The 17,246-nt window shown below is 40.0% G+C and overlaps 1 protein-coding gene across 7 annotated transcripts in view; it reads right to left on the bottom strand.

Annotated features, from left to right (window-relative positions):
• LOC111329299 (short transient receptor potential channel 4) overlaps positions 1 to 16,618 on the bottom strand; it is a 60,446-nt gene extending 43,828 nt beyond the window's left edge. The window contains exons 1-9 of one of the 7 annotated variants that reach the window (XM_088758951.1): positions 15,645 to 16,600; positions 9,436 to 9,781; positions 8,514 to 8,985; positions 8,059 to 8,257; positions 7,521 to 7,709; positions 5,668 to 5,769; positions 3,834 to 3,914; positions 3,500 to 3,586; positions 2,215 to 3,213 (exon numbers count right to left, since the gene is read on the bottom strand). In XM_088758951.1, the coding sequence (XP_088615077.1) occupies positions 3,079 to 3,213; positions 3,500 to 3,586; positions 3,834 to 3,914; positions 5,668 to 5,769; positions 7,521 to 7,709; positions 8,059 to 8,257; positions 8,514 to 8,985; positions 9,436 to 9,781; positions 15,645 to 16,451 (2,418 nt within the window). In that variant the 5' untranslated portion in view covers positions 16,452 to 16,600 and the 3' untranslated portion in view covers positions 2,215 to 3,078. Of the gene's footprint in view, positions 1 to 2,214; positions 3,214 to 3,499; positions 3,587 to 3,833; positions 5,421 to 5,667; positions 5,770 to 7,520; positions 7,710 to 8,058; positions 8,258 to 8,513; positions 8,986 to 9,435; positions 9,782 to 15,644 lie in introns of those variants that run through there. The other 6 variants (XM_088758952.1, XR_016000768.1, XR_016000769.1 and 3 more) reach the window with 6 other exon arrangements.
• Between the last annotated feature and the right edge of the window lie 628 nt (positions 16,619 to 17,246).

Here is a 17,246-nt window from a genome sequence, read left to right as displayed (position 1 = left end):
TCATTGAAGTGAGTGGAGTGCAGTTTGTATAGGTAATCACATGATTTCGAGTGCAATTTGGAATAAATAAACACGAGTAAATTTTTTCAAAGACTAACAAAATTGCATGAGCCCGTAAGGCGAGTGCAATTTGTGGTCTGAAAAAATTTACAAAAGCTTATTTATTCCAAATTGCACGAGAAAATCATGTGATTATCTCTTAATGAAAAAAATACGAGGTAGCTACTCATAACTACGCAGAAGAAGAGTGTGCGCATCACGTGCAAAATAATTTATTCAAACCCTGCAATTGAGATTGACCTTGACATTGACTTTGACGTTGACCAATCATTCTGACCAATCAGAATGTCTGGTTTGTTTCTTTCTTTGCACTGAGCTAACCCTCTTCTGCACTGAATTAACTCTCTTCTGCACTGAATTAACTGAAAACTGCATTCATCTTAACCAATCAGAACTGAGAAACATGTATATTATTAGGTATGTAATAACATGATTTTGAGTGCAATTTGGGGTTAATAAGCATGAGTAAATTATAGATTAGGGAGACTAGAAGGCCGAAGGTATCACTTACTTCTTAGTTTAGTCTAGATTTTGGTCCAATATTTTAAAACTGGAGGCTGCTTACCTGAAAACAGCCGAAGTGTTTCAATTTGCGAGTAGCTCAGATGCTGTGCTTCGATTCTTCGCAATATTAATATATTCACTTAATAATCGGATTTCTCTTAAAATTTAATCTTCGAAAACGAGGGGAACTTTTAGCAAAAAAGGTATAGCATCGGAAAGAGAGGGGAAAGGAGAGCAGGTGTGAAAATAAGAAAAACCGGCTGTAGCATTTACAATCGGCTCCCAGAAACCTTGATTATGAAAAGTTGGTGGCCATTGGTGCGTGATCCTCCCTCATGATAGATGGCCCCATATTCAACCAATGCTGACTTTTCGTCTCTTGTCCATTCTTCGGGTCGCATGATTTTACTGAAAGAAGTGCTCGCACCGGAAATCAAACTCCTCCGAGCTGGACTTTTATCGTCGTTGCTTCCGCTGCTTCGTTTGAGCTTTTTTTCGGGGCTCTTTTACCTGGGGTACTCCCAGTACTGCCAAAATGCCTTCTTTTGCTCATTGCTTCTTATATTAAGTCGGGAATTAATAATTCTAAGTCAAATCTGTTACAGTTTCTCCGATACTGTAAGGCTATGATACCGGAGTCGGACTTCCCAAGAGCAAACAATATCACAGCACATAACTTTGCAAAGCGAAAAGCCGTCAACTTCAAACATAGTTTTCGGAGAAATAGCAAGATACACATAAGAAAATATAAATTGGAAATCATAGAATCAGTGGCTTCAAGTTAGTGAGGAAGGAATAAAGTGGGTAAGTTTCTAAAGAAACTGTGGTGCCGGCTGCATAGGTGGGAGTAACAAGGTATTTAGGGTTTTATTAACCAAGTTGATAATGTAAATTGGCCAACGTAAATATTTTTAAAAGCTGACGTTTCGAGCGTTAGCCCTTCGTCAGAGCGAATGGAGGAGTTGTGAGTTGTGTGTGTGTTTTTTTTATACAGAAAGTGGAGCCACGCGATTGGTGGGAACACGATGACGAGAAAACAAGAATAAATTACTACAATGAAAAGCGTTCGTTGATGGGCATTAAGAGTGCCAATTTGAAAAATAACCTTTTGTTTGAGATTTTAGCGGCTTTCCGAACTGCCAAAATGTAGGGAAAGGCCGCAGACCGCCATCATACGATCAGGAACCGCACTTAACATTCTCGTAGGTCATCAGCTATGATTAATCTCTTGAGTTCCGATTTCTTGATTAATCTCTAGATTTCTGGGCGATAGCCAATCATATTTTTGCGTTCAGTGAACAGAAGTCAAACTCTTGGGCTTAGTCTGTAGTCCCTTCTATTCGAGTGTGTCACTCCAGAAGCTCAGCGTGCGACACTCGCGTCAATTATTTGTTTCCCTGATGTTTTTTTTCGAATCGCCCCACGGACCTCGCCGAAAATGAAGGACTGCCCGTAGTTTCCTCAACGGAGGTTGAAGTCGCGTTATCATCTATGTTAAAATCCCTTTGTTTTATTTTAGTTTTACGGGAAAGAGAGAGTTCAGTGAAATACTAGCATACTTTATTGTCACCTCCCCGGAGCTTTTCAGGAGCATAGACTAAAGTATCTAAAAATAAACGCATAATTGATTGAACACACATTAAGTAAAAAAATAGTTAAAGGTGCTTTTATTAATGGTAAATAAAAACTGTCTAAACATTTTTACTTTAAAGACGTGTAAAAACTTGAATTGAACTGCTTAGTTTAGAACACTAACCCCATTTTTCTTTCTCTAGAGCCGAAAGCAGTTTATCAGCGAGCTTGTCGTCTGATTTTTTTCTCTTTTGTTTGAACATCTTGTGTCTTCGGAGCAACTCCTCCTATCCTAAAAATCTTGTACGGACGATAGTCAAAGTACAGTCATCTTCCTCAAAATTATTTAGTATGCTTTCAGGGGAAGAACTTTACGTCAGATCTAGAGTAGTTTTTGTATTCCGGAAATTAAAAGAAGTTAAAAGAGACTCTGTTGCATATTGATGACCGCCAAGAAAACCACTGAAACACTTTTGATAAATGAATACTGCGGTTCACCTAAATGATTTTATGCCTGCTTTACCAAATGAGCAAATGAAACTTAAAGGCTAAATCATTTGCTCATACGTGTCCTGCTCTCGTTGGGGATTGGTGAAGACAACTAAAATTTGCCGCCAGGCACTGTAGCTGATAACGCATGCATTGCAAGGAAATGGTTTGTTTCTCGTGTGATTCCCAGTCACAAAAAGTAAGTAAAATCATTATCATAACGATAGGGTCCCTTTCCACGCCTCTCGTTCTTTCAGTGTAATAAAGGTTTCCCTTATCTAAAATACAGCAAAGATATATACATTCCAGGTTCCTCCGACATGGTTATACTTAGTAACTCATGTACAATAATAAGCGAACTGTAATTCCAGAGTGAAAAAACATTGAACGTAATGTTTCCGACCTTTGTTTCAGACTACTTTGGCTGAAATGTTCTTATAATCACTGGAAGTTTCATTCCCGGACGCCTTCACCTGCGTCTGTTTCTGGTGAACTTGCTAAGGTGCTTGTTTTGAGTTCAGTACCCTCGTCTGGGTAGCGATTGTTAAGATACCTGGAAACAGATGATCTAATCGCTTGTAAGCGTTCCTGAAAGGCAAAACAGTCACATTACAAACTGTACTCGTGATGTTTTAAATAAGGACAAACATGGCTCATTCGGAGATCATGCTCAAGTCTCGAGAGATAAGTGAAGACTAAGCCAAGGTTTCAAGTGTCAATTCGGTCAGTGGCCGAATAAGACCTCCTTACTTTCGGAAAGTAATATAGGGAGATGGGTCACGGACCTCGTAGACATCCACACCACAACCGAAAGTTTCTCAGCTCAAGATTGTCTCAGCCAACATAATAATAGGTCAGCAACTACATTACAAACCTCATTAACAACGTTTGCTTCCACCGGGATCGGCTTGCAAAAACAAGAACATCCATGGCAAATACAGGAGAAGTCATATGTGAAATTCTACAAAACAAGAAAATAGAAAACTTCTCGATGAATTTATTAAGCGATAAACATATACTTCTACAACGTATAATATCCTTTAAATTGCACCTATTTGGATACATTTGATGCCGGTCATCATTGTACGGAGTGAGTGTGAAACCCATTCGTAATTTCAGCCACATCAACAGTTTTGTCCTTCAGAGTTAAGAGGAAATAATTGCAGGAGAAAGTAGTCATGATGTGATATGAAAAATTGAATACATACATGTCTTGTGGGCCCAGACACCTCGGACTCGCATCGGCAACAGCACCAAGAGCAGATGCATCTAGTAATGCGGCCTGAATTCTGTAAAAATAATTTCGAGTGCAATAGCTTTACTAAGATCAAGCAGCACTAGCATTCTCACACATTTACAAATAGAATAGCGGGTGAGACAGACTTCCGCAATGAGTGACAGAAGTTGTGAACACCCCAGTCTCTTTCCGCTGTACAAAGTTAAAAAGGGCAATGAATACCATTTGTTTTCATTTCAATGAAGAAACGCCAAACATCTTGAGTAGAACACGACAATTATCATCAGAAGAGAACTCATTAATGTTAGTCTGTTATTACATTCTCTAACACTGAGAGCTCGTTTGGGATATTGCTTGGTCGACTGACGTTGCAGAAGTGAAGATTAAAACAAGATTTTTAAAGCTTGTCGCGATCTGATTCTGGATGAAAAATGGACGTCGGGGCTTTGCAAACAAATTTCATAGCATACTTTCACATGTTATTTCATTTAAAGAGTTCCGGAACGGCTCGATCATCGGGTTATGAAAATATGTATTCTTATAGATGCTGAGAATTTTTTCGGTGTCCACAACGACAATAAAAAAAATTATATTTAAAACCTAGTGAACCCACTTTCTGGTATATCTGCTGGTAATGTGTATTGTTAAGAAGTTTTTCCGATTCTATGAGGATTGTATCTTAAAGTTCTTCAAACCGCTTTCTATTAAAAGCCCGAGCGTAAGATTTTCTGATTTTCTGATCGTCAGGCTTAATTAACCAGTATCAGACGGGAAACGATTGCTACTTTAGGGTTAAAGCTCCGACAGTCCGTAATTCTGTCATCATGATGAAACATTATTTTTTCTAAAACTTTGAAATTACATCTCATTGCATACTTGAAACAAGAACAGTTGCAAACTTCTCTTCTGAATCTGGGTGTGGTCCAAAAAAGCCGACAAGTAAAGTAGCACAACGTGCGGATGAGGTTACGGGGTAATTTCTAAAGGAAGTGAACAGGTTTACGTACTAAGGCTATGAATACATGAAAGCAGTTTAATGTCAAGCCTTCTAATTTGGATATATCAACAAGGTTGAAATGGTAAATTGGCCACCGCAACGATTACAAAAGCTCACGTTTCGAGCGTTAGCCCTTCGTCGGAGCCTTAGTCCAGTTGGTGGAAACCAATCGAAAGAGATCCCAAACTGTTTTTTATCTTTATGTGGATGACTTAGTGCGTATAACTTCCGGTTTAGGCTCGTTCAGGTTCTCAGAACTAAAATGTGTTGATGTAATGTTGAAACCATAAAAAGGGAAGAGGGAAGAAGACGAGATCAGCTCATTTCAAAAGGTGTTTCATCCCAGCGGGTGAGATAAAGCAAACGGAATTGATATCTCCCAACCCTTTTCCTCAGAATCATAATGCAGGTACTACCTGGACCGTACTAAAAGGATTTTGCAATTATTCCAAAAAAATGACAATCTTTTACACCAGGAGCGTGTAAAAAGCGGCTTGCAAAAAGCGGCTTGCAAAAACAAGAACATCCATGGCAAATACAGGAGAAGTCATATGTGAAAGTCTACAAAACAAGAAAATAGAAAACTTCTCGATGAATTTATTAAGCGATAAACATTTACTTCTACAACGTATAATATCCTTTAAATTGCACCTATTTGGATACATTTGATGCCGGTCATCATTGTACGGAGTGAGTGTGAAACCCATTCGTAATTTTAGCCACATCAACAGTTTTGTCCTTCAGAGTTAAGAGGAAATAATTGCAGGAGAAAGTAGTCATGATGTGATATGAAAAATTGAATACATACATTTCCTGTGTCCTCGGGCTCGGACACCTCGGGCTCGGACACCTCGGGCTTGGACACCTCGGGCTCGGACACCTCGGGCTCGGACACCTCGGGCTCGGACACCTGTAAAAATAATTTCGAGTGCAATAGCTTTACTAAGATCAAGCAGCACTAGCATTCTCTCACATTTACAAATAGAATATCGGGTGAGACAGACTTCCGCAATGAGTGACAGAAGTTGTGAACACCCCAGTCTCTTTCCGCTGTACAAAGTTAAAAAGGGCAATGAATACCATTTGTTTTCATTTCAATGAAGAAACGCCAAACCTCTTGAGTAGAACACGTCAATTATCATCAGAAGAGAACTCATCAATGTTAGTCTGTTATTAAATTCTCTAACACTGAGAGCTCGTTTGGGATATTGCTTGGTCGACTGACGTTGCAGAAGTGAAGATTAAAACAAGACTTTTAAAGCTTGTCGCGATCTGATTCTGGATGAAAAATGGACGTCGGGGCTTTGCAAACAAATTTCATAGCATACTTTCACATGTTATCTCATTTAAAGAGTTCCGGAACGCCTCGATCATCGGGTTATGAAAACATGTATTCTTATGGATGCTGAGAATTTTTTCGGTGTCCACAACGACAATAAAAAAAATTATATTTCGAACCCAGTGAACCCACTTTCTGGTATATCTGCTGGTAATTTGTATTGTTAAGAAGTTTTTCCGATTCTATGGGGATTGTATCTTAAAGTTTTTCAAACCGCTTTCTATTAAAGGCCCGAGCGTAAGATTTTCTGATCGTCAGGCTTAATTAACCAGTATCAGACGGGAAACGATTGCTACTTTAGGGTGAAAGCTCCGACAGTCCGTAATTCTGTCATGATGATGAAACATTATTTTTTCTAAAACTTTGAAATTACATCTCATTGCATACTTGAAACAAGAACAGTTGCAAACTTCTCTTCTGAATCAGGTTGTGGTCCAAAAAAGCCGACAAGTAAAGCAGCACAACGTGCGGATGAGGTTACGGGGTAATTTCTAAAGGAAGTGGACAGGTTTACGTGCTAAAGGCTATGAATACATAAAAGCAGTTTAATGTCAAGCCTTCTAATTTGGATATATCAACAAGGTTGAAATGGTAAATTGGCCACCGCAACGATTACAAAAGCTGATGTTTCGAGCGTTAGCCCTTCGTCGGAGCCTTAGTCCAGTTGGTGGAAACCAATCGAAAGAGATCCCAAACTGTTTTTTATCTTTATGTGGATGACTTAGTGCGTATAACTTCCGGTTTAGGCTCGTTCAGGTTCTCAGAACTAAAATGTGTCTATGTAATGTTGAAGCCATAAAAAGGGAAGAGGGAAGAAGACGAGATCAGCTCATTTCAAAAGGTGTTTCATCCCAGCGGGTGAGATAAAGCAAACGGAATTCATATCTCCCAACCCTTTTCCTCAGAATCATAATGCAGGTACTACCTGGACCGTACTAAAAGGATTTTGCAATTATTCCAAAAAAACGACAATCGCTTACACCAGGAGCCCACTACCCGGAGCTTCCATCTCAGTCGTACCCTTGAGTCAACCCTGTCCCGTATCTTTTTATTTTTAGAACTGAGATATTTGCGGTGGTTCTTTAATATTTCCGCACTTTCCGCCATTATTAAAATAATTTCGAGCGGCCTGCGAGTGACACAATAGAGATGTAACGCAATAGAGACGACAGTTCTCTTATGATTGGCTATTATAAAAACACCCGCGAAAACCGCCGTGGGAGGTGCTTCTGAAAAAAATAGAAAGATACGAGACAGGGTTGGCTAAGAGGGTCAGTATGGAGGATGGAAGCTCCGGGTAATGGGCTACTGCTTACACTTACCTTACATTTGCATCCACAGCATACCTGTGCAATCCAGCAAACGATTTCTATAATTCGGCATGGTACGAATATCAAGACGTAAACGACATAGTAAATGATGTTTAAAGGTGCAGGTATTGCATTTCCTTTGTCGATATACTCTAGCCACATTTGAGTCCTTGAAAACTTCCACTCTTTGTCTTCATCACTCTGGAGGCAAAATTTCAGGTTCTAAATTAAAATCTATAGCATGTTTTAGCTCTCACATAAATTTCCACTAAGTTTGGTAAATAAAAGTTTGAGCTTAATTATCCGAGATCAAATTAAGTAGGTAAACTAAGTTATCTGAGTGGAATTTGGTGATTTCTGCGAAGGTGGGCTCTGATTACTCGAATCCACACGAGTTATGGCGCAGACCCATCATAGTGTGGTGATCGACGTGATTCACATCACTGACCAAGATAGAAAATTTGCTTTGAAAAGCCAGCTAACAAAGAGCATACGTTGAGTCATTACATCAAGTCAAAATCTGTCACAAACTTGAAAATTTGACACCTACCATGACTCTGTCAAAGGAGTTATTCATCATGGCGATCAGCATGTTTAAAGCAACAATAGTGGTACAAATCAGGTAGATAATGAAACCCAAGCGACCAAAGAGTTGTGTAAGGTAAAAGGTATGGTCATCAACATGTATTTTGTCTTCTTCCACGAAGCCAACCAGAAACCAGAATAAGCCAATAAAAGTTGTCTCGTGCCTGAAAAGTTGTGAATGATGGAAAAAATGAGATATTTTCTCACTTTCTTATGTCAAGTTTACTTAGCGTCTAATGCTTTTCTATCTGTGCGATTACATGGGCGTGAGTCTTTTTTCATCTATCCACTCAACAACTCAAGTAAAGCTCCTTACATTTCTTTTAACAGTATTAATTCATAAAATTATGGAAGTAAAATTGTCAGTTTGCCTGTGGGCGTTTACTCCCCTACATGAATATCATGGTAATATCCACCTACTGAGCATATGGATGGTACTCCTGGAATTGACTTTCGTTCACTTCTCGAAGTTTCACTTGAGCGACAACATAGTAAGAATAAACTTTTACGATGCCGGTTCCAAATGCAATGAAAAGCAACAGAAAGATGAGAAGAAACTTGGCCACATCTTTCAGCATTCTGTACAATGACAACTGCAAGGGGCCAAGAGTGGAACTGATTTGAAAGGCGTGAGCCAGATGAAAGAACGCTAACACTGCGGCGCTGGCGTACAAGACATCTGCCACAATGAACTCATTCTTCCTCGGTTTCCATTCCTCATGAACGCTTAGCCATGCAGAGAGCCATGTCGTATAAGCCACCACGAATGTAAAGATTGTTATTGCGTCCACGACATTCCACCATTTTGAGAAATAGATCCAGATTCCTTGTGTAATAGCTTCCCCACATTCTTGCAGGAGAAGGCCGACCAAAAAAACAAGGACGGCCCAATCTAAGGAAAAATCAGAACTACAGTTCAGTTTACCGTTTATTTCACTTGTTTTCCAGAAAACCAATGTCTGCCTGCGAGAGGAAAACAGATGACGATGTCAAAGCGAATTGGAAAGGCTGTTACATTATTTGTTGAACAATTCAATCTTTGATACATGCTTTATGCTGACGAGAAGTTGTATGAAGTCCTCTAATGTTGCACAAGTTTACTAATCAGAATCTTCCAGTTTAAGGTAACTGTTGATAAGGGCAACAACTGTTATAGCTCGAAGAATGATTGGATGTAAGCGCGCTACCTCCACCGCCAAATCAAAATTGTGCATTACGATTTCGAGAAATATTCCGAGCGCTAATTTGAGCTTTAAAGCATCAGCAGAATCAGCCGTTACTCTTAGCTAAGTACACCAAAAGTGGTGAAGTGGGCACAAAAGAATCAATCAACACAACTTACCAACTTTTGAAACCCCTGTTGTACTTGTTCTGTACTCATGTTCAAAGCCGAAAGATGAGGCGAATAGTAAGGACAGGAATGCAACGTAGCAAATGGTGTAGTTGATAAACTTATGGTAGGGAAGCTCATAATATACCTCTACCCTTGCGTTGAATCCGTCAAAACACCTACTGCACGAAATCTTCTGGATTGATCGAGTGAAAACGTAAATAGGGGTCCCCAACAAGATGAAAATGTGCAAAAAGCACCAGAGAAAGTTCCATGCAATGCTCTTGTCCTGCCAATCCCGCCTCTTGTAAAAGATAACATCGTCGAGGATAGCTTGACATCTTGGACTTGAAACAAACTACAAGTAAGCATGCAGATGATCGTATCAGTATATCAGATAAAGAAATTGTGCTGATTGGGCTTTTACGTCTTAGAGCATTTAGGAAGATGAATTTTTTTTTCAAGTAAAATGAGATTTCTAAGGGATAACTCTCGTTCAAGCAAAAAAGTTTATTAACCCCGGCTGGGTCGATCAAAGTACAACTAAGCTAATCTACAGTTAGCCAACGATATTTAACTTAGTTTTGTAGCTTTGCACATAGTGTTAATTGGAAACATTTTTTCCGTCAGTTTTGTGTCACGTTAAGGTAAAACCCATTGCAACATAAGCCCTTACATACTGAATACTTTATTTCAAAAGAAACTAAGGACAAGTTAAATTTTTTATCCTGAATCATCGCTGACCGCCTTTTCAACAACCTGGCCCTGCAGCTGATGGATACGCGTTCAGCACTGAGACAGAAAAACTCAACTTGCGCTGCAAACCAAACAAATTATTCTGGAAAATGGAGTATATTGATAACAGACCAGCATTCCCACTGATGGAAATCTGTAAGAATACTTCGTTGTGATAAGACATTTTAACAAGGGAGTTAAGTTTGGAGTCAAACAGTAAAATCTACTCTCTTTTAACCAGCTCGATGTTCAACAATATCTGAAGAATATACGTTTGAAATTTCCAATATCACCTATTTAAAAGAGGAAATCGTTGAAAGACTTTTTTTGCAACGAACATTCCTTTACGAACATAAGGAGTACGTTTTAAGCAACAAATGAGATTGAGATCAAGAGATGACACCGGCAGTGTATGATTTAACTGCATCTCAATCTTTCAGGCACGGAATATGAGTCACTATCACACCTTCCGTAGACTTTCAATTTAGCTTACGGATTCAGTGTTTGATCGGCGAGCTCCAAAATGAAACATTTCTACTTGCGTGTTTTGTTTGTCACAGCCTTAATAAAATGTGAATTGCACTACGTTTGATAAGTTTAAAATAGTTTCCTTAATGTCATCTTGTTCAAACTCCATGAGAAAAAAATTTCCTCTGTAATCATCTGTCAGTGAGTAAACTGGAGGGAGAATGAAGGATGCCCTCAGAAGCAGTTGCTGAGCACTGTCACTCTTTTAATTAATACCAAGAGATTAAAAGATTAATCTTGATCTCACAAGTCAGTTCGAGGTGTTTATGATTTTTAAATCGTCACTGGACGAAAGAATGGATTTTCGGGGTTAGCAAATCTGTAGCAAAGCTAAAGATGGCATCATTCAAGACCGCATTTGATTCACTTCAATCAAGTTTGCTCTGACAACCTGAAAGCCAACATAGGTGATTTGCGCAAGACATGGAATGTTATCAACGAGCTAACTTCACGTAACATGCAGTGGTAAGTAGACGAATATTTGGAGATCAAGGTAGATAATAAAATAGTAAGTAACCCTATGGACATTGCGGAAACTATCAACGATCACTTTACAAACGTTGTGCAAGTATTAGCACAAGATCTTCCTGATGTTGATGTTGATCCTGAGTCTTATTTAGAGCCCACTAATCATTCGTTTTCTCTGCAAATTCCGAGTGTTGACATTGTTTCTAACATATTGTCCAAAATTGATCAAAAGAAAGCCATCGGTCTCGATGTGATTCCGAGTAAATTGTTGAAATGGCTGCTTGTATCGTCGCACCCTCTCTTACCTCAATATTCTCAAAGTCTATTCTCACGGGGATACATCCAAACGACTGGAAAACGGCGAAAGTGACTCCACGTTTTTAAAAAGGGCATTAAATCGCATCCTAAGAACTGTAGGCCAGTATGCTTAGTCAGTAAAAATCGACAATGGCCTTCTAAATGGCGTCGTCTTTATTGACCTAACTAAGGCATTCGACATCACTGATCATGAGATCACCTTGCGTGAGATGTCATATTTGGGTGTTGATCTGGCAGCTATAAAGTGGTTCTCGTCGTACTTAAGTGGCCGAACATAGAGATGTAGTGTCAGTGGCAAACTATCATCTGCTCGTACCCTCAGTTGCAGCGTGTCGCAGGGTAGCATATTGGGTCCTTTGCTATTCTTAATTTACATTAATGATGATGATGATGATCGATTAATTCATACTCCCGCAGCTAAGGCTGAATTACAGTATGAGCCAGTATTACATAAGCACTACATTAAATATACATCTTATTGACAACGAACAGTAACAGTATTATTAAGTCTATCCGTGGCCCCCCAAAACCGATCTACTCGAGCATTGCCGGCTCGCAAAGAATAACCACAATGGACCTCTGTGGCTCGAGGAAGGATGAAACATAAGTTCAGTCCTCCTCGCCCCAGCCATGAACCTGCAACAGCGAACCACGAGGGGTTGCAGCCGAGCCTCACTAAGGCCAGATCCATAGCCAAGACGGGGGAAGATTATCCTAAGTGCTTTCTGTTGTACTAACTCGACGGGCTCATTAATTATAAGGTACTCAGGAAGATATGCCCAAACAGGCGCCGCGTACTCCAAGACCGACCGTATCAGGTAGCAATAAATAAGCACTAAATCAGTCTGGGGGACTCCTGCCTTCCCAGGCACTCTAAGAGCGTAAACGCGCTTGTTCGCCTACTTCAGAATGTATTCAATGTGGTTGTTCCAAGAGAAATCTGAGGAAATATAGACACCTAGTAACTTGTAACTATCTACCTGACTGATACTAGTACTGCCAAGAACTAAGCCTTGAGGAGAGGCAGGCAGGTAATGAGGAGAGGCAGAGGAGAGCCTTGAGGAGGAGAGGCATGGAGGAGAGCCTTGAGCCTTAGGAGAGCCTTGAAGGAGAGCATGGAGGAGAGAGCCTTGAAGGAGAGCCATGAAGGAGAGCATGGAGAGCCTTGAAGGAGAGCATGGAGGAGAGCCTTGAGGAGAGCCTTGAAGAGGAGAGGCATGAGGAGAGCCTTGAGGAGAGGCAGGCAGGTTTACTTGGAGCTCTTTAAATTTCTTAGGTTTTTTAAGCGCATTCTCCGTGGTGAAGCAAAATCCCTAATCTCGTTAACAATAAATTGTAAATAACTAGGGGAGCATCTAGGAATTATTTCAAAAACTGTAGTGTCATGAACATACTTTAGTCGATTTGGCCAGCTGGACACTAGGCGATTGACGAGAATAGCAAATAGTAGCGGGGCAAATTTTGTGCTCTATGGGATACCCCCATTGCTTACGACAACATTTGGCAAGACATTCCCGATTTTGACGCGCTGGGGCCTCTTAGAAAGAAAGGAAGAAAGCCACTTAACAATTACTGTACATTGTTGATATTAAGCAGTTTCAATTAATTGGCCAAGGCGCTATGGTCCACTGAATCAAAACCTTTTGAAAAGTCCGCGAAGAAAATTCTCACAAAGCAATTCCCTTTATCTAGAGCTTCCAATATTATATGGAGCATATACACCAATGCATGCGTGGTCGATCTGCCAGATACTGAAAACTGTTTAAGGTCCAGGCTCTCTGCTACTTGGCTCCTCAGGTGTTCCAGAGTAAACCCGTTCGAGGACCTTGGCCAATGGTGACGTCAGAGTATCCATGAAAACCTCTACCTTGCGTGAGGCGACACGCCGGAAAGCCGGAAAGCAAAAGGCTGTCGACCGTTGAAAGGTGCTAATAGACCTGTCGTCTCCTACCACTTGACGACTTTCCTTTGTAATGTGATAAGAGGGGTCTGAGTTTTGAGGTGTCATTTCCCCATCTTTATGTTCTTGAGGTTTAGCAAAGCCGGATGAGATTGTGTTTCAAAAGGCATATTTTCTTCTATGCGCGCTTATATTTTCTCTGTTTTAAAATAACTCTTAAGATACGTTTCTCAAAACCCTCATTGAGGTTCCCTCTCTTTACGTAGGGTATTTTGAAACTCTGTACGTTTTTACTAAAACGTGGAGCGAGACAAATACGTTCTTAGAAGGCGTGGGGCTTCCATTACAACTTCATGGCGGATTAATTAAATATGTCTTTCTGAAATGGGGGTAGCCGCTGGCATTTTTACCACGAGGGCTCACAAACCGATTTCCGAAAGCCTTTCGCACGCGTTCGGCCTTTGTCCGATGAGAGAAAGAAGGCTGTTGATGGAAGAACTTCCGACTTTTGGGCGGAGAAGCTATTATTCTTTTTCAAAAGGCTTTAACAATACGGGCTAATTGCGTGGCATCAAATTAGTATCCTTTTGTTGATATTTAATTCGAGTTTACCGAAAACATCACCTTGCGTTTTTCTGCAACTGAACGCCTCGCCCTAACATAACGATTTCATTTTCGGTTTAGTGTTGAGAAGCGTTTTAAAAGCTTCAAAACGAGCCCTTAAACGAAAGTTTTGCTTGAGGTAAAGCGGAGACGGATTTCTGATGAAAATTATAACTCTTTGCCGCTATTTGCTTTGCCTTTGAAAACCAACGAGTCGCGTCCGATCTTTTGATAATTATTTAATTTTGAAATTGGGGTAAAAAGTTCATATAAGCCCATCAAAATGAATTTTATGTTAGTTTTCAAAGAATCTTTCTTTAATTATTTAAATTTAGGGAAAATGTAGCCGACTTCTCTGAGCGAAGTAGCCGACGCTTTCCGTCGGCCGTCAGTGCTGACTGAGAGCACTGACTACTTGTGTAATTTAGTTTGCCTACGTCTCTCCTTTTTAATGTACTTTAATGTAGAAAAAATTATTTGTAAATAGTGCAAACAATAAAGATTAATTAATTGACACACTGCGTGCTCGAAAAACCGCCATTTTTCGAGCTCACGATGTTTTGCACCGCGTGTAGTTCGATAGTAGATGAAGATGCAAACTATTGTAAAAGCTGTGGTCAAAGGTGCGTTTCTTAATAGGCCATTTTACAGTTGTGTACTTAGTTGCCAAGCCTTTGATTCAGAGTGAGGCTGAAGGTGACCTTGTTGTGATAGAGACCTGTATCAACTTAGCATGATAACAAAGTGATTTACATTTGAAAGGCAGCAAGGTTTGTATCATAACAAGGTCACCCCTAGCCTCACTCCCATTCAAAGGCTTGGCAACCAAGCACACAACTGTAAAATGGACTATTCTAAGTGTTCGTATTTGCATTTATTTTAGTTCCAAATAATGATAGGCGCGAAAAGATACTACTACAAATTAGCTGATTAGCACGGAATGAGATTGTGCATGTAGCCTGTGTGTAAAACTGAAGAAATATTCATAATGTGTGTGCCTTGATGAATTAACAGGTGGAGAATCCTGTACGCCTGCAAACGGTCAGTCAGTCGTTACTTGGAACTAAAAGAAATGCAAATATGAACTCTTTAAATTAAGAAAGGTACCTTTACCGCAGCCTTTACAAAAGTTTGCATCTTCATCTAGTACCGAACCACACACACGCGGAGCAAAACATCGTGAGCTGGCAATATGGCGGTTTCCAAACGAGCAGTGTATTATTGTTACATGACACACCATTTCAAATGCAAATAGCAACCAATGACCAACCGCAGATCAACTCGTTTTGTTTGTTTTGCAGTGAGTTTATTTTGTTCTACCGTGAGTTAATTTTGTTTTCCCGTGAATTTGTGGTGTTTCTCCGTGAGTTAATTTCGTTTTGCCGTGAATTAGTGGCGTTTTGCCGTGAGTTAATTTTGTTTTGCAGTGAGTAAAGTTTGTATTGCCGTGACTTTTTGTTTTGCCGTGACAGTTGTGGGCCACCGTACTTTTCATTACAAATGGAAAAATCCAAGGTAGTGAAAAACAAATATTTCGATTGGCTCCAGAAAGAATATTAAATCTCTGGATAGAAAAACCGTCGCATATCTCTCTATTAGTCTTAATCATTAATATTTATTACCAATCAGGTACTTTATTACACACGTAATATCACCAAGGCGCACATACCTTCTTCCTTGTTTTATTTACTGCACTCTTGAGGAAGCTCAGACTTTCAATATAATTCCTGTGTTTAGGAGGGTTTTCTTCCTGTAGAGGGTTTTCTTCCAGTAGAGGGTTTTCTTCCAGTAGGCAACCTTCTCCCTTTACATCCATGATCTTGTAAAGTTCGCTCTGGGAGGCCTCTTCTAGCACGTCAGTAGCAAACGTTTCGTAACCCTCTGCGGATTTTTTGTAAACATCTCGGCTATCGTAACGCTTGAAAGACGACATTTCACTTAGTAGATATGCATCAAGTAGGGAACTATCTATGACATCCTCCTTCTTTTTCTTCTCATTTTCATCCAATCTCTTGTCATACTTGCAAAAAGCACACTGACACTGACACTCAGAGTCAGAGTTTGTTCTCCATTGCCATTCCAAACCAATGAACATAGGATTGGAAAGAATTTTTATCCAGTTAAGGTTCTGCTCGTCGCTGGACTGTTTCGAAGAGTTCGAACCACAACTACACCTGAAATCGTAGTGAAATCCTCTCTCTTCCCTCTTTTCCGCTTTCTTCTTGAGTTCCTCACAGTCATCTCGGAACTTTCCATATTTCTTCCTGACCGTATAATGGTCCTCTTCCAGAAGCTTCCGCACTTCGGAAGCATCGTTTTTCGCGAGGGCCTGGAGAAGTTTGTAGGCAAGAATGCTCTCTTGTTCACTATCATTCTCATCTGTTCTCTTCGAAGTATCTGGCGGAGGACTGTTAACGTCTTCAGCACCTCCTCCCACCTCAAGATCTACATTTTTTCTGGAAACGTCTTGCGCCATAGCTAGGCGACTTGTATACGTAGTGAGTTGTGTCAGACAACAGAACAAGTGTGTTCCTTAAATTCCCGGAATAGAAGACAATACTCCTGGCTATTAGGCACTGATGCTCCATTGGTGTTTAAGTGACAAAATCGTATTTTCATTGGTAGTTTGAGTTTGTGTCGTGTCATTTGTGCATTGATAATGTTACGTAGCGTGTCAACACCGGTTGCTTCGAAGAAAACACTAATCGAAATCGCTTGGAAACTTATGGGCCCGAAAAGAACTTCCTGTTTTTCAAGGTGTTTAATTCATCCAGTCAGTCATCGATCTTGAACTTCTCTAAAGCTATCCTCTTTTGTAAGTTTAGGCATTAACCTGAGCACAAGAATAAGCCCTGCATAGAAAAATTCTTTCGAGTCAGTCATTCGTACATAATTAAATACAGTCTTACGTTCCTGATATTTTACTCAGCGAGCTTAAGTTTTAATATATCACTTAAAACACAAGAAAACGTATGGCCTTTTCTTTTTTTCTTTTCTTTCAGCGCTTAAGGTGTCTAACACTGACACCTTAAGCGCTGAACGAATCTACAGAGCAATGATAATGCCGATATTCACTTACTGCGGTCAAATTACGCTTGGTTGGTCAGAGACACGAAGGTGCCAAAGAAGAAACCTGGAACAACGTAGTCACAGGATTATTCTGCAAAACTCAAAATGTCTAAACTGTGAACTCCGTCTACCCACAATTGAAAATTTTTTAAAGAAAAAGGCTTGTTTATTTGTTTTTGATTGCCTAAACGGCAATGTTTGT

This window comes from Stylophora pistillata, chromosome 4 (assembly GCF_964205215.1).
Source record: "Stylophora pistillata chromosome 4, jaStyPist1.2, whole genome shotgun sequence".
NCBI lineage: Eukaryota > Metazoa > Cnidaria > Anthozoa > Scleractinia > Pocilloporidae > Stylophora > Stylophora pistillata.
The sequence above is the reverse complement of the archived record's forward strand: the minus strand, read 5'-3'. Positions and strand labels throughout refer to the sequence as shown.